General features: G+C 42.8%; 1 protein-coding gene across 5 annotated transcripts in view; it reads left to right on the top strand.

The window, feature by feature from the left end:
- The window catches only part of plxnb1a (plexin b1a), a 70,657-nt gene that overhangs the window by 25,635 nt on the left and 23,904 nt on the right, over positions 1-21,118 (top strand). For 3 of the 5 annotated variants that reach the window (XM_018760513.2, XM_018760515.2, XM_018760511.2), the window contains 2 exons: positions 19,652-19,725; positions 19,909-21,022. In XM_018760513.2, coding sequence (XP_018616029.2) covers positions 19,931-21,022 — 1,092 coding nt within the window. In that variant the 5' untranslated portion in view covers positions 19,652-19,725; positions 19,909-19,930. Of the gene's footprint in view, positions 1-85; positions 174-7,730; positions 7,843-19,651; positions 19,726-19,908; positions 21,023-21,118 lie in introns of all 5 variants that reach the window. The other 2 variants (XM_018760514.2, XM_018760512.2) reach the window with 2 other exon arrangements.

The raw sequence follows: 21,118 nt of genomic DNA, 5'->3' as shown, positions 1-21,118 counted from the left end.
AAAGGCCTGTCTTTTTCACTTCAGTATGAAAGTGAGATATGGAATCATTAGTCTGGATCTCAGTTTTTTTTTTCCTTTGCTGTAGACCTGAACCTATGCTAGTGGTTTCTATAGAAGTACAGCTCAGATGCCATTTGATTGTAATGTCCCTGCTGCGCTCCCCAGGATGGAAGGTAAGAGACTGACAGATTAAATTATAGTAAAATCATGTCTACAGGAAACTAGGGTCCTGTTTATACATGGCAGAAACTTGTTACAGTACATTGTAATTGGACACAAAGATCAGATGTGAGGTTTTAATATGCTATTTGAAAATTAATTGCCACATCACAGTTTTGAGGAAGAAGCAAAGAGCATTAATATCAGTCTTTTCAAATGAAGCTGAACTGAAAACGATTGTTAGGCAACTTACTAGTGAGGGTTGAAGATGGGAAAATTCTCCTGTGTCAAAAATATTTCTTGTTTGTTTCTTAATTTCTTGTTACTTTGTTGATGTAAGGGGATTGTGTGCAAGGATTAATGCATTATTTGAGCCTTTCTGTTTCTTAGACATATAGCAATGGGCATGTTTTTTGAGGTCTTAGGCAGTTTACTTATAAGCTTTGTAACACTCTGTTAAGATTGTTATGGCCCTCCTCCACTACATTGATATCCATGATTGTGGGGATTCCAAAAGGTGTCCATTCTATTTAACATTAATAAATGAAAACTTGTGCCAGGACATTTTGATGCTTTTTAGCAAATGCTGTCTGAAAGGATAAAGAAATAAGTGGAAAACTTAGACAGCAGGAATTGGAATAAGGCCTCTAAGAGCTGCAAGTGAAGTTGAGTGAGATTAATCAATGGTGAGAAGCAGTAGAAAAAAAATTGCATTTTTACTGTCAACATTCTCTAGAAACTTGCATAAACTTATGCACTCTAGCTGTGATGTGGCAACTGGATGGACTACTCAAGCTGAGCTGCTTTAGAAGTCACATTTTACACTTTTGCTGAGGATAGACATAGATCCAGTGAGTCTGATGATCATCTATTTCTACATCATTGCTATACTGACATTTTCTCCTGATCTGTCTTTTAAGGGAACATTTTGTATTGCTGTCATTTTCATGCATTCTTTCTTCAGACTCTACTAGTCGTCTTCAGCCTTTGGCTGAAGACCTATTGACATGGATGAAGTTAAAAGCTCCTTGTCTTTGGGAAGATTGTTGGCAGTTGTCTGCAGATGGAAAGTCAAGTCTGTCCTCTTTTCTTGGGCTTTAGGAGAAGTCAAGAGGACTGTGTTAATAATTGTGAGAACCAGCACATGCATACTCAGACGTTTGAATAAGAATTTTTCCAAAGAAGGGGACCATGAAAGCACTGCCCCATTTAGAAATGCAGACCTGGTTTGTGTCCTTTGTGCCCTTCCAGACATTCAGTCTGAATTTAAAGGATATAATAAAGTCAAAAATCTTCTCATGGTCCAAGCTTTTTGCAGATGATATTAATCTGTCATATGTTCTACGCTGTGCATATTATCTTAATTATACTGTATTGTTTTGAAACTGATTGAAGTTAGTTAAGGTGAGCTTATCTAAGTTATGTGTTCCTAAATAAATGATTGAAATGTTATCTGAAATTTAACCAGAAGACAATGATATACTACATTATCATAAACAACTTGTATACTGCTGTTCCTAGTCAAAATATTTTTGCATATTGCCCGTCAATGACATGTGTGACATCTTGACAGAAGCCAGTGTTCTCATTCTTCATTTAAAACAAGGTCACTTTCACTCTGGAAGACCCAGAACCCATTAGAGTTGTGACAAGGAAGGAAGAAATCTAATTAACTAAAGCAGTATTCCTTGTGCGCTTGACGAAGTCTTGTTTTGATGCAAAGAGTGGGAATGCTACAAATTTTTGCTGTATAAGCCCCGCTCAACCTTTTCCACCATACTTCCTTTTCCCCTTCTGAATACCTCTCCGGTCCTCTTCGTGGGTTTTGTGGCTTTTGATTGTGGTGAACCAGTCTCACATCATTAACAGAGTTGCAACAGGCCATGCCTTTTCACAAGAGTTCAGTGTAACTTCTGTTGATTGAAATTGAATGAGTGAGGAGCTTCCTTTCATGTCTTGGTAGAAATTCCGTCATGTTCTCCGCAATGTGCTTGCTTGGCCTTCAGTGAACGGCCTTGAGTGAATACCTTTGAAGTGCAGTATCTTGCAATGTACACATATTAATATTCAGCTTTGGTGTAGGCAGGAGGCACGAAACCCATCCATGAATTTAGTAATGAAATTTCAGTGTCAAAATGACACCAAGCATACCTGGGGCTCTAGGTGAATACAGAATCTGCTTCTTCATTGGAGTCACACTGGGGATTTAGTGACTAATTGCTATTCAGATGTCTTGCTATTCAGATACACTACAGTTTACAATTTACAGCCCATGTCCTGTGTATTTATTGTCCTGTACCCATCTCACACTGTTGTGTATTTGCACTTTATGTAGTCCTGCATGGGGGTCCAGTGGCGCAGTGGGTTGGCTCAGGTCCTGCTCTCCGGTGGGTCTGGGTTTCGAGTTCTGCTTGGGATGCCTTGTGACAGACTGGTGTCCCATCCTGGGTGTGTCCTGTCCCCCTTCAGCCTTACGCCCTGTGCTGCCGGGTTAGGCTCCAGCTCCCCATGACCCTGTATGGGACAAGCGGTATCAGATGTGTGTGTGTGTGGTCCTGCATGCTGTTCTGTGCTGCACCATGGTCCCTGGAGAAACAACATTTTGTTCCACTGTATACAAGCTATATAAAGGAATGACAATAAAAACCATTTGAACTTATTCAAAGTAATACACCTTTTACTTAATGTACTCTTCATTCTTTTTTGCTTATTTTATGAATTGCAAATTTTGCAAAATACATTTTTACCATCACTCCTTAAATTGTCTTTGGATTAAAGTGCACTAAAGCATTCTGATGCCTGGAAGGGTCCCGACAGAAAGATCCAGGTAATCATCTACATCTCACCCATTTCTGGTTCAGCTGTTGCATATGAACTATCATTTCATACTTGAATCCCTAGGACACAGGATGGAATACTGTACATCCAAACAGTATTACTGAAAGTGTTATTGTATTCAGTCATAACAATTATAAAAATTCCATTAGATTTCAGGACAGTCAATCCACATCTCTTGGTCTATTTCTCTGCCTTATGTTTCAAGGCAGAATCAGTACAAATCCTGTAAGCTATTTTTGAGCTTTATATTTCCACCTGCAGTTGGTCCAGTAGGTGACTTCCTTTTGATTTTGTTGGCATTGCTTTTATTTTTTCTTTTTTTGAGGAAGACGACAGTTTGATTATTACTCTAAGCTAAGCCTCTTCCTAATTTTAAGTATATAACAGCTTGTTTTCTGACTGTGCTTTTTACATACTGCGTGTTCCCCATTCACTTTTTCATATTTCATATCGTATTTCATATTTCAAGTTTTGTCAGAAGTACTTTTGTTTCTGAAAACAATTTACTGAAAATGTCTACACTTCTGTCCACACCGTATTTAATCACCTATTGTTCTAACATTTTTTCTTTTTTTAAAAAAAAAAAACCTTAAGTCTCTCAGTTCATGTGGGCAACAACTTTTCCACATCGAGCAGTAATCATTTTACTATAACTAAACCAGAATTTCTCCGAATACCTTATCCTGTGATAACTATTGCAGTTCTGCAAAAGGCTGCCCTGAATGTGTCCAGATAGCGATGCCTTTTCCTGACACTTGACCCAATCATTGAGACAGGGTAGGAAATCTTGGTGCTGTCTACACTGGGAGAGTATTTTTCTAAAGAATTGTGTGTTAATTTTAGAGTCTTGAAATGTAAAGCCTTGGCAGCTGCACACATAACTGATGCAGCATAAATTCTTAGTATAGATTAAAGTATACAGAATATCTAGTTTGCCATTTTAATAATTGTATTTTTGTACTATCACAGGGTTATAAGATGCAGTGGTACCCAGAATACAAGAATGAGTCAAATCAAGATGTCAGCTCAACATAAAATTTTTATCAAATGGCTGTCTTTTTTGTTGATGGGCATTATGAACCCTTGGTTGCTTCTGCATAAAGCTCAAATGAAAGATGTGCGGGGAGATGGGGGTGGCTGTTGTTATTAAATGGCCACCTCCTGGGGGAAAACTAATTGGTCCATGTGTATGCATTTTTCTGCCACTCCTCTCCCTTAGGGGAAGGATATTGGGACTGAGTCTGCCCAACCACCCCAATTCATAATTGATGTCGTGGCCAGGTGTTCTCTGTCTGGGAGAGGCCCGAGGCCCAGAGCCACGAGGGACTCCCTCTCCTCATGGGTACTGACTGACTAATGAAGAGCAGTCTGTTACCCCATGGCACCACCGAGCCTACCCGGGTACCTAAATGACAATCTAAGGTCCTGGCAGCTTTGGGCAAGGTTGCGTTTCCCCCCTCACTTCAGTGCATCCTGTACCTTAGGGGCCCCCCCTACAAACATGGACTTTGATTCAGGATTGTGCTGATACTCTTTCAGTTCTTAGGGGTGCATATTCCAAAATTCAGAAATTCGAATTTGTGTGGTTGTTGTGTAGGAAGATGCCCCAGAGATCTGGATTCACGTGACATGGATTCACTTACTTTTGTGTCTGGACATGGCAACTGGCAAATCAGACCTTCGAGCAATAAACAGAACCTAATGAATTCAGCTTTAATGAGCAATGGGGATGATCCTTTTTAAAGAGGAGTGTTTTTATTAGGTAGCCAAGAGAATGTTTTTAAAATTATTTTTGTTTCTTCGATGTGTGGTTTTTTTTTTTTTTTTTTTGGTTATATCTAGGTTATACAGGTGAAAGTCACCAAGACCATGTGAACACAAAGCACTGTCTGTGTGTGTGAGAGTTTCCTGAGCGGTGTATTCAAGCTGTGTACTTCCTGTCAGCTCTCATTGAGCAACGGGAATTAGTGTGGCGAACGCCTCCCTTTCCATTCAACCTTGTCTAGCCCAGAGATCTCACTAACGGTGGCAGACATGATAGGAAAAGGGGCTATTTAGAGAAATTCCAAAAAGTGCTCTCAGCGAGGGTAAAATAAGTTTGCACAAAGTGGTATTAAAGAGACAGGCAGGGAAAGGTGAGGTGGAAATGGGATGCATATCTTTTTATGTATTAAAGCAGATAGTAAAATGGAAGTTTCTGTGAAGGCTAGACTATAATCCCTGACATGTTAGTGATTGCGGACCTTAATGTAGGCTGGCGTGAGACGCCGAGTCCTCCGGTATACCCAAAAGAGTCTAGACATTTGACGTTACGCCCCCCCCAGGCAGGATTCCGGTGGTCTTGCTCTGTTCTGCTCCTACCTTCTGTCACCACCCCCAACTCCATCTCGTTTCCTTCATTCCCAAGTGTGTCGGCCGAGTGTACATCAAAAGCGCAGCTGTCCAATCCCCAGCCCTCCTCCAATCAGCACTGCACACTCACGATTCTTAATATATAGAGCTGTCCAAATCAGTGGACTCCATTGATTCTCTGTCACTGGTTAAGTGGCAGCAGGAGATAATGAGCGTTCAGAGGGATTTTTTTGTGTGTGTGTGTGTCTGTGTGCGTCTGTGCGTGCACGTGTCCGGGTAGAATACCATTCTGTGTATCCATGTCCCCACTCCGCACTCCAGTTCTTATTCTACTAACAGCAAGGGGGGACAATTGCAGCTTCAGAGGGGTGTCCATTGTCTTTTAAATGAAGTGCTCCAGCTCTCATTTCTGTGACAGAAGGCCAGGAAGACCCCCAGCACCCTTCCTCCCATTAAGTTCTTGGGAGGACCGTCATGTCTCCGCTGTCCACAGCGAGGACACTAAAGTTAAGCAATGTTTTGCCCTTTGTTCCTTGGATAGTTGCTATTTCACCATCACAGATTTTTAAAAAAAAAATCATTTACTGAAGCATTTATCTTTTTAAAGGTCATTACCAATAAAATGTTTGCACTTGATGCCAGAAACATGGCATTCTTTAATGCAGGCAGTCTTACAAGTTCTGTGTCCTTGTTGTTGCAGTTTCAGCCTTGACAGAGGGTCGTAGGTTCAGGACACAGCCTGGTCAGGGATGGAAGAGGCAGCAGCCACATATGCTGAAATCTCCTCCTGTTGTACTTGTTTGTCAGGCCACTGGCCTCCACAAAATATGGGAAAAGCTTGAGTGCAGTCTGACTGAGCAGATGTGTAACTGCATTAATGGGTCAGGCTGCTTGTAGATATTGTGTAACTGAACATTAAATTAGAACTAGTGTAGTGGTTACACCTGCCACCTTTGGACTTGGTCGTTGCAAGTTTGAATCCCACATCCTGCTGTAGTACCCTTTAGCATGGTGCTAACCTAGAATTGATCCAGTTTAAAAAAAAAAAAAAAAAAAAAACGGAAAAATAGCTGGCTGTATACATTATTAAATCATTGTAAGTAGTGTAACACTATCTATTGCTCTGGAGAAAAGCAGGAAAAACATCAGCTAAATGTATAGATGTTTAGCAGGTATCACTTTAAACCTACTCCATGAGTGCAGTGTGCAGACTTAAAGCCACAGTGAAGGTTGTGTATGTCCAGTCAAGTAGTATATGTCCAGCTGACCGAAAACAAAGGTCGTAATGTCTCTTTGCCACAGTGGCTGTGGCAAATTTGGCCCAGTGCTGTTTCTGGTGAGCCATCATCTCCTGAAAGCTCTGGATTGACTGTAAATGCTGAGATGTGATTGATGCCTCAACACCTTGTTTCTGTGCTATGAATAAAGTGTTCTGTTTCTCTGTGTAAGGCCACTGGCTGACGCTGTCTGACAGAGCCCTCCTCGCTCTGTGCAGTGGATAGAGTGACTGAGTTTGACGTCTGACATTTTACGGTTCTGTGTGAATTGACCTGTTATCCAGCTTTTCGGGATAATGTCTTGGCTCTGCCCTGCCAGGCTGTCCCCTGCTTTTATCACTGCTACCTCTGAAATACCACTTGGAACAAGACAACAGGTTCTTTCGCAGCTCACAGTTAAGAACTGAAATCATTTATGCAACCTCACAATCTCCAGTACTGGCCCTGTCAGACTTCAGTATATACCTGTTTTCTACTGCAGTTAATCCTGAATATATCTGAAAGTTTTACACACACACGCACGCGCTGTCTGAAACTGCTTGTCCTCAGTGGGGTCGTGGCAATCTGAAGCCTTACCCATCATCACAGGGCGCAAGGCTTGGGAGGGGGGATACCGAGGACGCCAGTCCGTCACAAGGCACCCCAAGCAGGACTCGAACCCCAGACCTGCCAGAGAGTGGGACCGACCAAGCTGTGACTTAATGACTTCATGCAATTCATTAAAAAGACTTATGAGAGCGCTAGTTCAAGCACTTTGAAGCAATGCAGTGTTTCTCTTATATTGTTGTGTGATTCCGAAGAAAGTGGTTCAGCAATTGGTTTTCAGTGAGAACAGCCATGATTTTCAACACATTATTCCACATTGATGCCAAGTACATCTTTTTTTAAAACTCAAAATATAAGCCGTAACCTTTTGGGTGGTTTCTGTTGATCTGTGTAACCTAGGATCTGAAACACTTTATGCTACATATCATATTTGCTAGCTATTTACCACACAGTATATTGTTGTACATTAGTGTATTCCAGAATAAAATCTGTCTCTGAGTTGAAAGAAGATGCTCTGCGGTTTATTATTCTGCTTAAATTAGCTGTATGTGTTTACAGGGCTTTGAAGAACTGAAAGATGACTAATTCTGGAGGGAAATGGGGGAGTAGCATTCCTTTCTTCCAGATCAGAAGAACTGAGAGAAAAAAGAGGGAATGAAGGAGCTGACAGGTGATCTGAAGGTTATTAATAAACCTTTGTGGGGTTTAGTGTGTGTTTTTGTGTCCTGAGACTCAATTGTTTACAGATTCTTTAAGTAATCACAATTTTCCACTAGTCATTTTCCAGGTGTACAGCTGACCCAGTAAGACACCTCCTGGTTGCCAGTTCTGCTGAATTGCTTAACATTTATTTATTTAGCAGACACTTTCCTTCAAAGTGACTTCAAATGAACTCTATGTAGTGTTATGAGCCCACACACCTTATTCACCAAGGTGACTTACACTGCTAGATACACCACACCACTTACAGTGGGTCACTCATCCATACATCAGTGAAACACACTCTCTCTGTGTCACTCACACACTATGAGGGATCCTGAACAGCATGTCTTTGGACTGTGGGAGGAAACCCATGCAAACAGAGGGAGAAAATGCAAACTCCACACAGACTGAGCGGGGATCGAACCCACATCCTCTCGCACCACCTAGGCGCTGTGAGACAGAACGGAATTGTGCTCCATCAGTTCATCAGTTTAAGTGTTTCTGAACCCTGGAAGTATGCATGTGTCAGTTTCATGTTGACTTTGAATCACAGTGGATCATGCAATATTATAACATACTGGGCGATTGTGTATGTGGAAATGTTTGGCACCAAACTATAACTAATTCCAGTATGCTACATACTGACAAAGTGTTCTTAATTCTGATACACCTATATGTACTTTAAAAAAGGTTGTTTATAGGAATGGATTAGGATATGATCACTAGAACAGTTTGTACCTAGTATGAAGATTGTTCATTATCCTTCCCTTGTACTTGATGGTGACTCCTACTCATCCTTGTTGCGATGTTTCAGAATTCCTCCAAACTCAGCAACAAGACATCCATTATCTCTCTGGCACTTCCTTGCCATGGCTGTAGCCATAGGTCAGGGTTAGGAGAAGTCAAGGATGACTTTATCCTGGAAGGACTCATGACACTTTGGAGGCTGTAACCAAAACAACACGAACCAATTGAAAAGTGAATTTGAATTTCAGTGTGAACTCCCCAGGAACCACTAGTAATAATCTCAGTCTAAACCTGCTGGAAGACAATTAAAAAGAAATCTTTGCAGAAGCCTGAGTAATTATGCCAAGACTGTAAAAAAAAAAAAAAAAAAAAAACATAAAAGCACAAGACAAGATCCCAGATATTTTAAGTGGAACATCCAGTTAGAGTTCTGAAGGAAAGGGTTCTTCATTAGTTTTGTCTGTTTTGGTGATAAACTCTTTGATGTAAAATAAGATTACATTACAACTCGTAAGAGTTAGCGGGACTCAGATGGTTTCAAAGATGACAGCATATTGAAAAGATGAACCTAAAAAACTGGTCATGTGGAAAGGTGCAAACAATTTGGCATTTCCACCAGCTGGAAATGACACTGAGGGAATTTCACATCCAACAGCTAGAGAATGCGCAGTAGGAGTGTTTTTGAAACATGAAAATCGCTAACAGAGACTCTAGGTCAAAGCTCCGTGTTGTGCTAGAAATTTTACTGGGAGTTCAAGTTCTCTGCGTCACACCTTGTCCTGAAATGGTCTCTTCCTTCGTGGCATTTAACGTCCGTTGTGAAAAGCAACAGTGAAATACAAAGACTGTCATTGAAACATGCATGTTCATACATAGCGAGTCTGACTGTAGACCCTCCATACTAATATTTAGATTTCCTGCAATTTCCTGTGTTGCACCATCAAGGTACACTGAAGGCTGCTTATGTGCAGAACTGTCTTACAAGGGGCTTCTGTAAGATTGCCAGTAAGGATGTAGCTTCAATAACAACTCCGCCCCATTAAGAATGACTTAATTCTGCTTCTTGCAGTGGAACTCTTGGGATGCAATGAAAATCCAACAAATGGAGTGGTTTTCAGAACACGCAATAGTATTTTTCATTTGCCAAAAGCTATTTACAGCATTTTAATAAGTTAAAAAACTGGGTATTTTTACTGGGGCAGCTAAGAGTACGGACTTTGTTCGAAGGTAGTGGCGAGGAGCAGGGATTTCACTGGAAACTTCAAGTCTGAATGTCCATATCTTCTCCACCCTGTATTTATTACCTGTCACTGTTATCATCTGCCAGCTTACTTGACTTAAAAACACCAGAAAAAAATCACATATCTGCACTTGGCAGTGACTTACTTGGTTGCCAAAACTAATTAGGCTGCATTTTTTCCATGACCTTTGGAATACTTGAGCTATAGTCAGGAGTTGACCAGGTGTCCAGTGAGCTGAGGAAAACATCAACTCGAGAACATGTGGAGTACCATGCAGTGCAATGATCAGATCACAGTTAGCTCTGCCCCTGGATCGTAGAAGGAGGAGTACATCAGATCCTACAGTAAGCCCTGCCAAAGCCTGCAGCCTTCTGTGCACCACCTATCCTGAGTAGTTCACCACTTTGAGACATGAGCCCTGGAGGACAGACACAGGACCAGGCAGAAGTCTTTATTGCACAAGTTGTTGCGAATGAATGTTATTTTATTGTGTAGTACTTGAAAGACTATATTTTAATAAATGAAACCGTGGTATGTTTGTGAGTGACTGGAAGTCTTACACATCGTGTATGTTATTCTTTTAAGAATCAGCACAGTGATATTTATGTGTGTTAGGAGTGCCAATGGAAATTAGTCACGTTTTATCTCTAGAAATACACTAAAACCCCATCTGCTTTGCTATTATTAAGAACACTTGCCATTAACTGGTCAAGCTTTTCATTTGTCTGGTCTAAGATATCCAGTCCAAGCTGCTGGGGATTCTTGGTCCAACACAATAAACTGAGATCACATTTCAAAGTTTTGTCAAGCAGCTGAGTGAGACAAGCTGTGAGACGCTGCGTTTTGGGAACGGGGTACCCATGTTCTCATTTGTGGTCTGGCCATGTATGGTTTGGGTAGGATCTTATGTATTGTATATGGATAATATCTTATATCTTTATTTTGCATTATTGTCAGTAACATTATTTAGCATTACAACTTTGTTCAGTGTTCTGGGTGAGAAGAGCACTCTTAAAATGAATGTAATCAAACAATGCATAATTGATATTCTTTCTTCTGATTTTGGGCATCATTTACAATGATTTTTGGGTGAACTTGGCATGGGGTTGAAACAAAATATAATTAATAATAGAATAAGTTTTTTTTTTTTTTTTTTGCTGTTCAGATTTCTGAAATTAAGACCAGTTAATGGGAAATGTGCATTAATTTCCCTTATTTCTATATAAGCATTTCAACCTTTAAAAGTGTTTGAAGGGGAAAATACAGCCAATCACTGTTTCAGAGAAAAGGGCCTTGTATTTTCAGAGCTATGTGTTTCTGTCTCTTCAGAGTACATACAAGTGGCAGTAATAAAATTAAAAGTTGGCACACTGGTGCGACATTCTGTGCGTCCCTGGGAACACATGTGCCAAGTGTTTTGGGGCCATGGTTTCCGTCAGCAAAAACGTGGCCCACACAGTGTCCTATTGTGTCATGCTGCACTGTGAGGCCTGTGTTCCCTGGTCTGCTTCTTCTCCTCCCACATGTTTGCCAGGACCATCACCATGTTTGGAGCGTTTCTGTTCCCGGGTAGTCCACCTCCATCAATTGTTGATGTCCTCTATGATGTCATTCTTTTTCCCAGTTCACATGTGACACTTGTTTTTTTTTTTTTTTTTTTGTTTTTTTTTTTTCCAACCTTGCTTTGGCACAGTTTGCTAGGGGAAATATTTGTGCTTTTCCTTCCAACGGATGATATGGCACAGCTGTTCTGTTTCTATCAGGAGTTTGATAGATAAGGCCTTATGAAATCATAGAGCAGACAGGTTAGGTGACAGATGAGATGGGTTTTTGCAGTACAAATTACAGGCTGGCAACTGCAAAGGTTCAGCCTGTACATTTCATTGGTTGAAAAATGAGATGGGTTTTTCAGTAGATATGATGTTTGGGGCTCAATAGCAGTTCATGAAGCAGGTGTGGCAACACTGAAAAGAGGATGCGTGATGGGGGTGATATGGACTGTGAAGTCCAAGGTTTTTACACAGTTTACTTCATGTGCTTAGAGAAGTGCATGCAGTTGGTTTTGAAGCATGAAGTTTTTGGATCACAGTGAACTTCCCCTCCATCAGCCATGAAAAGGATTCACACAGAGAACACGTTGCACAGACGGGTCGTTTGGTGGTTTTACATGAACAGGGATGCGGATTAAAGCGCTGGGTGTAAGGGCCGTTCAGCGTGGATATCTCAGGGACCCTCTTTCATCTAAGGACTATGGTCTGTTGTCAGGACAACCAGAACACCAAGGGGCATTTTCAGCCTTCTCTACAGCATGAAAGAGAGGCCCTTTGTGAATGAAAGGATGCGTTGTGGGAGGCCGGGTACGCAGGGAGTGTACAAACATGAATACCCAGGCACTGGGAAAATAAATCAAACGTCCTGCTAAAATGTTGATTAGATCACACAGACATGTTTTTGTACTCCCTGTACCCAAACAGTTATTAGTTTAAAACATACCTTAAAAGCCTTATCATGCACAAACCATGATGTGTCATGCTTTTCACCATAACCTTACTGTGATATGTCAATCTACAGGTAATTCTGCCAAATCAGTGGCACTCTGCAAGCGAGCACCTGCACAGTATGCCTATTATGAGCTATAGCTTCCTGCAGAAGCGCGTGGCATGACTTAAACTGAGAAAATCAAACCTATGCAAAATTGTTCTCAAGAAGCAGTGTCGTTCCTTGCATTTCAGGCTTTTGAATGTTTTACATTCTCCAAAGATTCCTTGAAGGATGGATTTTTTTTTTTTTTTTTTTTTAATTTAAAATCCTCTTACATTTCATCATTCACATCTGTAGTGGTCATGTCACAAGAGGAGCACACTCCAGATGTTGGGTGAGCAGTGTGCACATTTTGGCCTGTATTGTTCATGGTGAAAGAAGGCTGAACTTACTCATGTAACTACAAGGGTGGTGCTGAGCAGAAAAAAAGCGGCGTACTTGAGGCCTAATAGAAGAAATACAGTGCTGTTTCAAAGTATGTGAACCCTACAGGGATGGTCTTTTTTTTTTTTATAGAATATTGAAAGAAATTTATATAATCTTAACCTTAAATCTTAAGATAAACTTGGCTGAATTATTAAGTGATTGCGATTTACACACCTGATTCTACTTACCGACTCGGTTTAACCAATGCAACTTGGGGTTCACTTATTTTTGCACCTGCGCTGCTACTGTTTTTCATTTTTAGTGGTAAAATTAAGGGACACAAGGAGTTCACATACTTTCAGGCAGCACTGTGGATGTGCAACTTATATCGACACTTCTGGTTACATTCTAGGATAGTGAAAACACTTCTAACATGGCGACATAGTTTATTTAGGTTATGAAACCAGCCTCTAGAAATCCAGCTTGCACCACAATCCCCCCCTTTCTCACCATGTCAGCACTGAGTGCACATTCCTCATGATAACAGGCCAAAATAGACTTGTCTCATGTATGATGTCTAAGAAGGAAGCCTGCAATTTTAGTAGAAGGCCTGGCAGCTGCCCCAACTCTCTGACCCATGGCCTCCCCCTCTCGGGACCATCCCAACAGCCATTTTCCCTCCTTCCTGTCGCTGGTGGACCGTTTATTCATTAATTTCTTTTTTTAATATTTGTTTCCTTTCTTAGGTTTTCATGCATAGTTTCTTATTACATTGTTTTGTGCGCTGGTGTTAGAAGACTGAAATGTTTTGTTTAAGTATAGCCTCTGTGGTTTAACAGTAGCTGAAATCACTATGCTGTAAGCTAAGCAAAGTCCCTGCTGCAGTTCTGTGCTACGTATGGTTCCAGTCCCTCTTGCACACTTAAATACCAGGCACATGGTATATTGATCATAGTGCATTGAAAGTCTTTTGAGATTTCTTTTGCTGTGAACACCATTGGGATAGTTTGTACTGTCACAACAGTTGTACCAGTTCCATATATATATAGAGGTATTTCCTGCTGGGCAGTGCTTCTTGTCGCACCTCAGCCGGTGCCTTTGGACCAGTTGTGGAATCAGAAGCCACCCCTCATCGATGTTTTGCCCCTTTCATCTCAGAACATCTCCTAGTGATGGGCCAGCGGTAGGGACATCACCCCTACACCTGCTGTAACAGGCCATTCCTTCTGTGTGTTGTCTTCTCTCTGTGACCACAGCAAACATATCCCTTTCTCTACTCACAGTTTTCCAGCTGCTTTCATAAATCATGTGGTCTGCATTTTTTATTGTTCCCTCTTAGCCACTGCCCAGAAGGTTCCATTTTCTGCTTTCTAGGCCAGTTCCTTCAGGACCTTTCTTAGCTTTGCTCCTGTCACTGCAGTGTCAATCAGTATACACTGAGTCCCCACAAAGCCTCTGTATCTCATCACCACTGGATAGATGATTGCCCCCCATCATCCTTCCCAGCATTCGGTCACAAGTTATAAGTATTTATGCCTCTAACTCTCATGGGTTGCCTCCAGGCCTTCCTCCCACGGGATAGTCAGCTTAGTCATTATGATTGTTTGGACTGTTACAGACCATACCATGATTCCTGGCCTCAAAAGTATTGTCAAAATTTTGGTGGGAAACTTGAGCTGCCAACCCAAATCTACTGTTATGGAGCCATTGTTTCCAAGAACAATAATCATTCCATGCTTCTCTGTCCGTGTGATGCCTTTTGCTACATCTTCTTGTTTGACAAAGTGGATCAGTTGTGGGAGAGGGTGACCTTTCTTTGCTCCCTGTCTGCTTCTGCAGGACTTGATCATTATGCCACCTGTATGGACCGTGTGACTGTATGGTCCAGCAACTACACAGGACATGCTGAAGGCTTACATTTCGGGAAATGTAGAGAGGACACGTCTCTTCAGGGCCATAGCATCAACACTAATTTGCTGGGACTTGGGCGGGGGGGGTGTTGTAGGTAGTCCTGATGAATAGATGCATATCTGTTTAAAAAAAAAAGACTGGACTGTCACAGCTGTACCATTCTTCAGTTGGAAATGGAACCCAAACTGTCTCTTTTTCAGGTTTCAGCTCTTCCTGCTTTATGGTGATCACCGCATTTAAACATTTATGCAGTTCTGGTTAGTGCCTGCAATGGCAGTTGCTGGAATACAGGACGCGGTGTTGGCTAATGGGCTGCAGCGGTCACTCAGATTTTCTGAGCGAACTTTTGTCATACATCCACACCGTAGTCTCCACATGAATCCTCATTGTGCCACTTATGCAGTCAGCCCTCCACCACAGGGGGTCTCACATAAAAGCTGCTCTCCATCTTCAATTATTAAGAAGCCCCCCTCACCCCCCAAGTCCAGTGACAGGCAGAGCCCTGCAGGGGCAACTGCATCCACTCCCCGTGATTGATATCAGTGGTTCTACCACAGCTGGGGCACCGTGAGTCTGGCATTTGCCTGTCAGGCTTCTGTCCTTTTACTTATTAATGTGTCAGCCCTTGTTGCTATCAGGCTCCAGTCTCAGATGGGGCAGTTAAAGGACTGACAGGGCAAAACGCAGGGCTGGTGAACTGTTATTGTTTATATTTATTCATGTAACACTTTTCTCCAAAGCAGCTTACAATGTTAGTCTAGCTACAATTATTTACCCATTTTTACAGCCGGGTGATTTTACTGGAGCAATTTTTAAGGTAAGTACCCTGCTCATGGCTACTACAGCTGGAAGCAATATTCGAAATTGCGACCTTTGGGTCCAAAGGTAGCAGGTTCGAATCTCAGCTGTCCCATAGAATTGCAAGAAGCTTATTCTACTGGGTTCACATGGCAATGAGGAACACAAACAAGAGTAGGGCTCTGCTCAGCATCACCCTTCTGTGCTGAGGCCACAGCCAACTCTAAAAGCATGCCGATCTTGATGTCTTCATCATGCGTTTGTTTTCAAGCAATGAGAGGTTGTTCACTGGAAAGCTGACAAGGGGACCCACACTGTTTTCAGTGCATTGCCGAGAGCCTGATACGTGCTTGTCAAAATGAAGAAGGGTGCATTGCAAGGAAAAGCCATAGGGAAACTGAACCACTGTTTTCCCACAATACACCACTGGAAGTTACAGGAAAGTTACACAGAAGGGCTGTACTGTGTTAAATCTCTCCTTAGTTGGATGGATGCATTTTGTTGGAGAAATAGTAATGGTGATGACTGAGGCACCAGCTATAATGTAGAGTGTTACTTTTGGACCTGGGCATTGAAACAACAACAACATTTTTTGTTGGCAGTTTTGCTAGCAAGTCTTTCCTTGGCACAGTTCAAACTGGTTGCTTTTCTTCAGGGTTCAGTACCTGTGAGGACTGCAGTGCACTAATATGCCGTGTTATTCTCTCTTCTTGCCTTGGGGAACTTGAAGATCCAGGGTAACCATAAGTCACACAATTATTTATGCTGCAATGTTCCTTTGTTAAGCTGTCACCTGTAATCAGACCAGCGATATGGAGCATTTTATTTTGCTGTGCTGGCATTTTAAATCGCTTTCTATTTCCCTGTTATGTTTCATGCGGAAGGTTTGTCTTTCAGCTGACCGCACATCTCTTGTGACAAAGGGGTCAGCCGTTTTAGTGCTTTCCCTGCCCTTCGCTGGCACCGTGGTACAATGGAATGAATGTTTGCCGTCTGGCCGTGCTGTGGAGGCCTCCACCACTGTGGCTTCAGCGGAACGACACCAAGACCGGCGGGAGCTTGTTGCTCTTGTCCCCACCTGCTCTTTGGCTGGCCTCGGTGCCGAGGAGCTGCGGCACAAGGCGGGGCGCTCGCCACCATGGAAACTTCCTCCTGACCCCCAGCCCATGTCCACCCCCCAGAGACTGGAGCACATCCAGAATTCCATGTTAGTGGGAGTGGTTCCCCGGAAGAACAGTTGCTAAAAAGACTGCCTGTGTGTAGCTGTTAGCAGAGCTAAACCGGTGATCCCTGGAGCTCACCAGTGGGGAGAGACGTGCGGCACTCGCTGTCTGAGAGCTCTATGAATAACCCAGCAGGTGTAAAATGGGGAGTATAACACAGCTCAGGCCAGGTTAAAGCCATAGCTGCTGAAGTTATGTAAAAATGTGCTATTCCAGTCTCTTCTCAGTAAAGACAGGAGCCAGAATCTGGACGATGGGAAAAGGCGATAAGAAGTTCTTTGTGACCAAAAGGCTGAAATGAACTGAATGTATTATGTACGATGCAAACACTTTTTTAATTTACACTGAATATTTTTTGTTTTGATACCGTGCTAGAATTTTTTATTTATTTTTTTTTTAGAACTGAAAACTGGCACAGATGCGTATCAAACTAAACAGGACATTGCCCACAAAAATGAAATAAAATATTCAAATTGACTTCACAAAATTGAATAAAAATTTTCTAATGGATTGTACAAAGTATTTCTTCACCGTTCTTCTGCCAGAAATCTTTACATGGGGGGGGAACATTTAAATTGTAAAACGTCTCTAGAAGTCAAACTTTACAAAGTTGTTTGCAGGCCTTATTGTTTGCTTTCATTTCATAGTTATTTTATACCATTCAAAAGTGGATCATGTTTAAACAGACAAAGAATCAGGAAAGATGTCCAATTCAGAAAGCAGTGGCATGTTTTACCAATGTCACCGTGTTCCTTCAGTTAGGGTTTCCAGGATCCTGCTAATCAGCTGCTCTCCACAGCGATTGTCTGTATTTTGAGTCATCGGCCACTAATTACTTATTTGTTTTTTCTGTCTAGTAGCTGTTTTAATCATCCGTCCGTCTTGACCCCTCCCCCTCCGGATACTCCTTAAGCAACGCATTATTAGACACGTTCCACATGTTGGGCCTTGCCGGCCGTGGGGACGTGTTGGAGCTTGATAATCCGAAACTGGTCGAAAAGTCCAACGCAGCTTGCGGTGCCCTGTCACGCTGCTAATGGCTCGTTGCATGTTAGAAGACATTAAGACACATCCTTCCCAGAATTCATACCAGCACTCTGGCACTTCCCGATGCAGTTCCCAGGATAGCGCGACAGACCGCTTTTTGTAAGAAATGCCTGCGTTGCCCACATGAAGAGTCATCAAACGGCACGAGCTGCGTCATTAAAGTGGTCTGTTAAATCTCCAGTCTGCAGATGTTTCGTAAAAATTGCAAGTGGCCTGCGTCTTGTTTCCATTGTGCTTCAGCAGGACAGAAAAATGTGCTTTTATGAGACACGAGCATCCGTAAACAGGTTAAAGTGCATCCTTTATGTGAGCTCTTTCTCCAATGAATTGTGGAGATTGTGGTTAATGCTTTCCTAACTAGATCTCTTTGCTCTACTGAATGTCTAATGAAATTCTAATTTCTAAGTGTCTGTCTTTGAGACTTGACGGTGAACAGGCGTAAAGGAGCCTTATTAAATACTCTCTGCAAAGAAAGAACTTGATTGTTGCCCTTAACAGGGGGCGAGCATTTCATTATGTTTACAAGAGGCCAGCTGTAAAAGATCAATGGCATATTGGCTGTACATTTACATTTATTCATGCATTTCAGACATGCGACTCTTGACCTGCAAGCAGTTGGTCCAGTAGCACCAGTATTGATAACATATATTGTAGGAGTAGCCACATAGAGAATATTTTGTCTTATTTTTGGTTTGCACTGTGTTCTACAGTTTGACCCAGGACTGAGCCGGGACAGAGCGAAGCTTCAAAAATGTGAGACTGCTGTTCATGGTGACCCAGTGGGAACTTAGCTAAAGTAGGGGTGTGATGAAAGTTCTCCAATATCACAATGTCTTATGTTCATTCATCTATTTGAAGAAGGAAAACCATCCGCTACATTTGTTCATGTAGCAGATGGAAGTAACAAGAGTAAACTTGCAACTAAGTGCATTTCACAAAAGACACAGAGATATAGAAGCAGACACACAGTGTGTCATATAGCAGCATATTTACCTGCACACATTACACAAATAGCTGCCTTTAGAACTGATATAAAATGCAAAGGTGGTGGTGACAGTGTCTCTCTCTGGTGTCCCTTTTGCATGGTATGCATCCCCACCTCAACAGCCTGTCTGTACAAGCTAAGCCTCACCTGTTTGTCCTAGGGCGATTCTCAAAAAATGCATCATTGCTCACTTCTGGCACAGACCATCATCGACACTGCATTTCTCATCATGTGCTGTATTTCTACCTGTACTCGTATCTCAGTAACTCTGCGCAGTTGGTCACCTACCTAGGAACAGGCTAACAGAGAGGCTGCTGCTTCTTGGCTAAATGTAACCACATGTGAGGACCACAAAGAAAGCAGTCCAAATGGAAAATTGTGTGTAACCAATCGCAGATCACAGAAATTATTTTACGTCTTGTCAAACCTAAATATTGCTGTGCATTGTGTTCCCCCTCTGAATTTATAGAGGCTGTAAGTGCTCTAAAATTGCAAAATGGAACTGAAAATAACTTCCATTAAACTATGTAATGTGTGACTTTCGGATTTGAAAAGCATTTTTGTGGCTTTGCTCACTGCTACAGCCCTTTATCGATAGCCTCTCGCCTTTAGTCAGACACCGCAGATGTTGGCACTGTGTGCATGACAAGGCCTGTCTCACAAGTCAGACTGTTAACATGGCAGGAGCACTCAGAATAAGATGGCCTTGCGTGCTGCCAAAGGATCTGAGTTTGCTGGATGGCATAGAGTATGGCTTCTCCCACAGGTTTAGGTTCTGATTTCTTTCTCGAGTTCTTTTTAATTAACCTTCAGCCACCTTCAGCTCACTCTTCTTGTGTTGTTATACACGACACACTTTTGTCCTGCTTAGAGACACTTTCTTGTAGTCAATGTGTTCTGTTCTATGATCTTTTGCAGGTTGTGCTCACGAAAATGCAGCTAGGTGGCCAATAGAGAAAATGCCTCTTTAAGCCCAAAACTGGAGACCAATGGTAAGACACATTTCAGTCTTTGGTTCAGTAATTGTTAACTTCTGCTTGTAACATTTTCTTTATGTCTTGTTTACTGGAGCGAATTTTGACGAAGGCAGATAAAAATGAAAGGAGACATCTCTGGAGTGTTATTCAGCAGTTGTATTAACCACAGTCTGGGTCTCTTCCCCGTCCCGCATCCAGAGTGTTTGCCGTGGCTCCAAGCATGGCCCCCAGCTTTGCTGTTTCTGGCCTGATGCTGCTGTCTCTTCTCTGGGGCAGCTTCGGTGTGCCACCGGACCACATCTACCTCACCTTCTCCCGCAATGACACCAGCTTCCAGCACCTCGCCCTGCATCCCGACCCCTCTGTGGGCACCGTCTACATCGGGGCACAGGACCGCCTCTTCCAGCTTAACAGTAAACTGGTGCCAGTGCTGGAGGAGATAACCGGCCCGGTGATGGATAGCAAGGACTGCCTGCCTCCCGTCACAGAGAGTAACTGCCCCCAGGCTCGGCGCACCAGTAACCACAACAAGCTGCTGCTGGTGAACCCCTACTCCCAGGAGCTCATCAGCTGTGGTAGTGTTAACCAGGGCATCTGTCAGAAGCGTAGCCTGGACTCCATCCAGGATGTGCTGTTCTCCACTAAAAGGCCTGTAGACACACAATATGTGGCAGCCAATGACCCTCTGGTCTCCACTGTGGGCTTGGTTGTACAGTCACGCGGTCGATTGCCAGTGCTTTTCGTAGGGAGGGGTTACACCAGCAGCCACCCACCTATCTCAACCCGCAACCTAGCCTCTGAGCCCGTCTTCTCCTACGAGGAGACAGCCAAGCTGGCGGTGGCTGGCCGGCTTTCGGAGTACGACCACCACTTTGTTAAGGCTTTCTCCCACGGCTCGCACGTCTACTTTCTCTTCTGTCGGCGGGACATCAAATCGCAATCGCGCGAATACAAGACGTACATATCGCGTGTCTGTCTTGACGACACCTCCTACTATTCATACGTGGAGGTGCCGCTGGTCTGCCGCTCTCCACAGGGGAACAGCTACAGCCTCCTGCAGGCGGCATGTGTGGGCCTTCCAAATGGGGGCCCGGGCAGCAAGGTGCTCCTGGGGGTCTTCTCCACTCGTCTGGCTTCTTCCAGTAAGCCTGGCGAGGACTCGGCACTCTGTGTGTTCCCTCTGGAGGAGCTAGACAAGCAAATCAACTCCACACGGGACCTGTGCTACACTCAGGATGGCCGAACCGAGGGAGGAGTTGAGACAGCCTACATTGAGTATGAGGTCAAGTCCAACTGTGCCAACTTGCCTCTGGTAAGATATTTGCTCCATCTCCTGTTGCTCCAGAGATTCATGAGATCTTGCATACTGCTTATCTGAGCTATTATTTTTCAATCGTTTTAACTCTCT

The sequence above is a fragment of the Scleropages formosus genome, chromosome 19, assembly GCF_900964775.1.
Source record: "Scleropages formosus chromosome 19, fSclFor1.1, whole genome shotgun sequence".
NCBI lineage: Eukaryota > Metazoa > Chordata > Actinopteri > Osteoglossiformes > Osteoglossidae > Scleropages > Scleropages formosus.
This window is presented reverse-complemented; position numbering and strand designations above follow the sequence as displayed.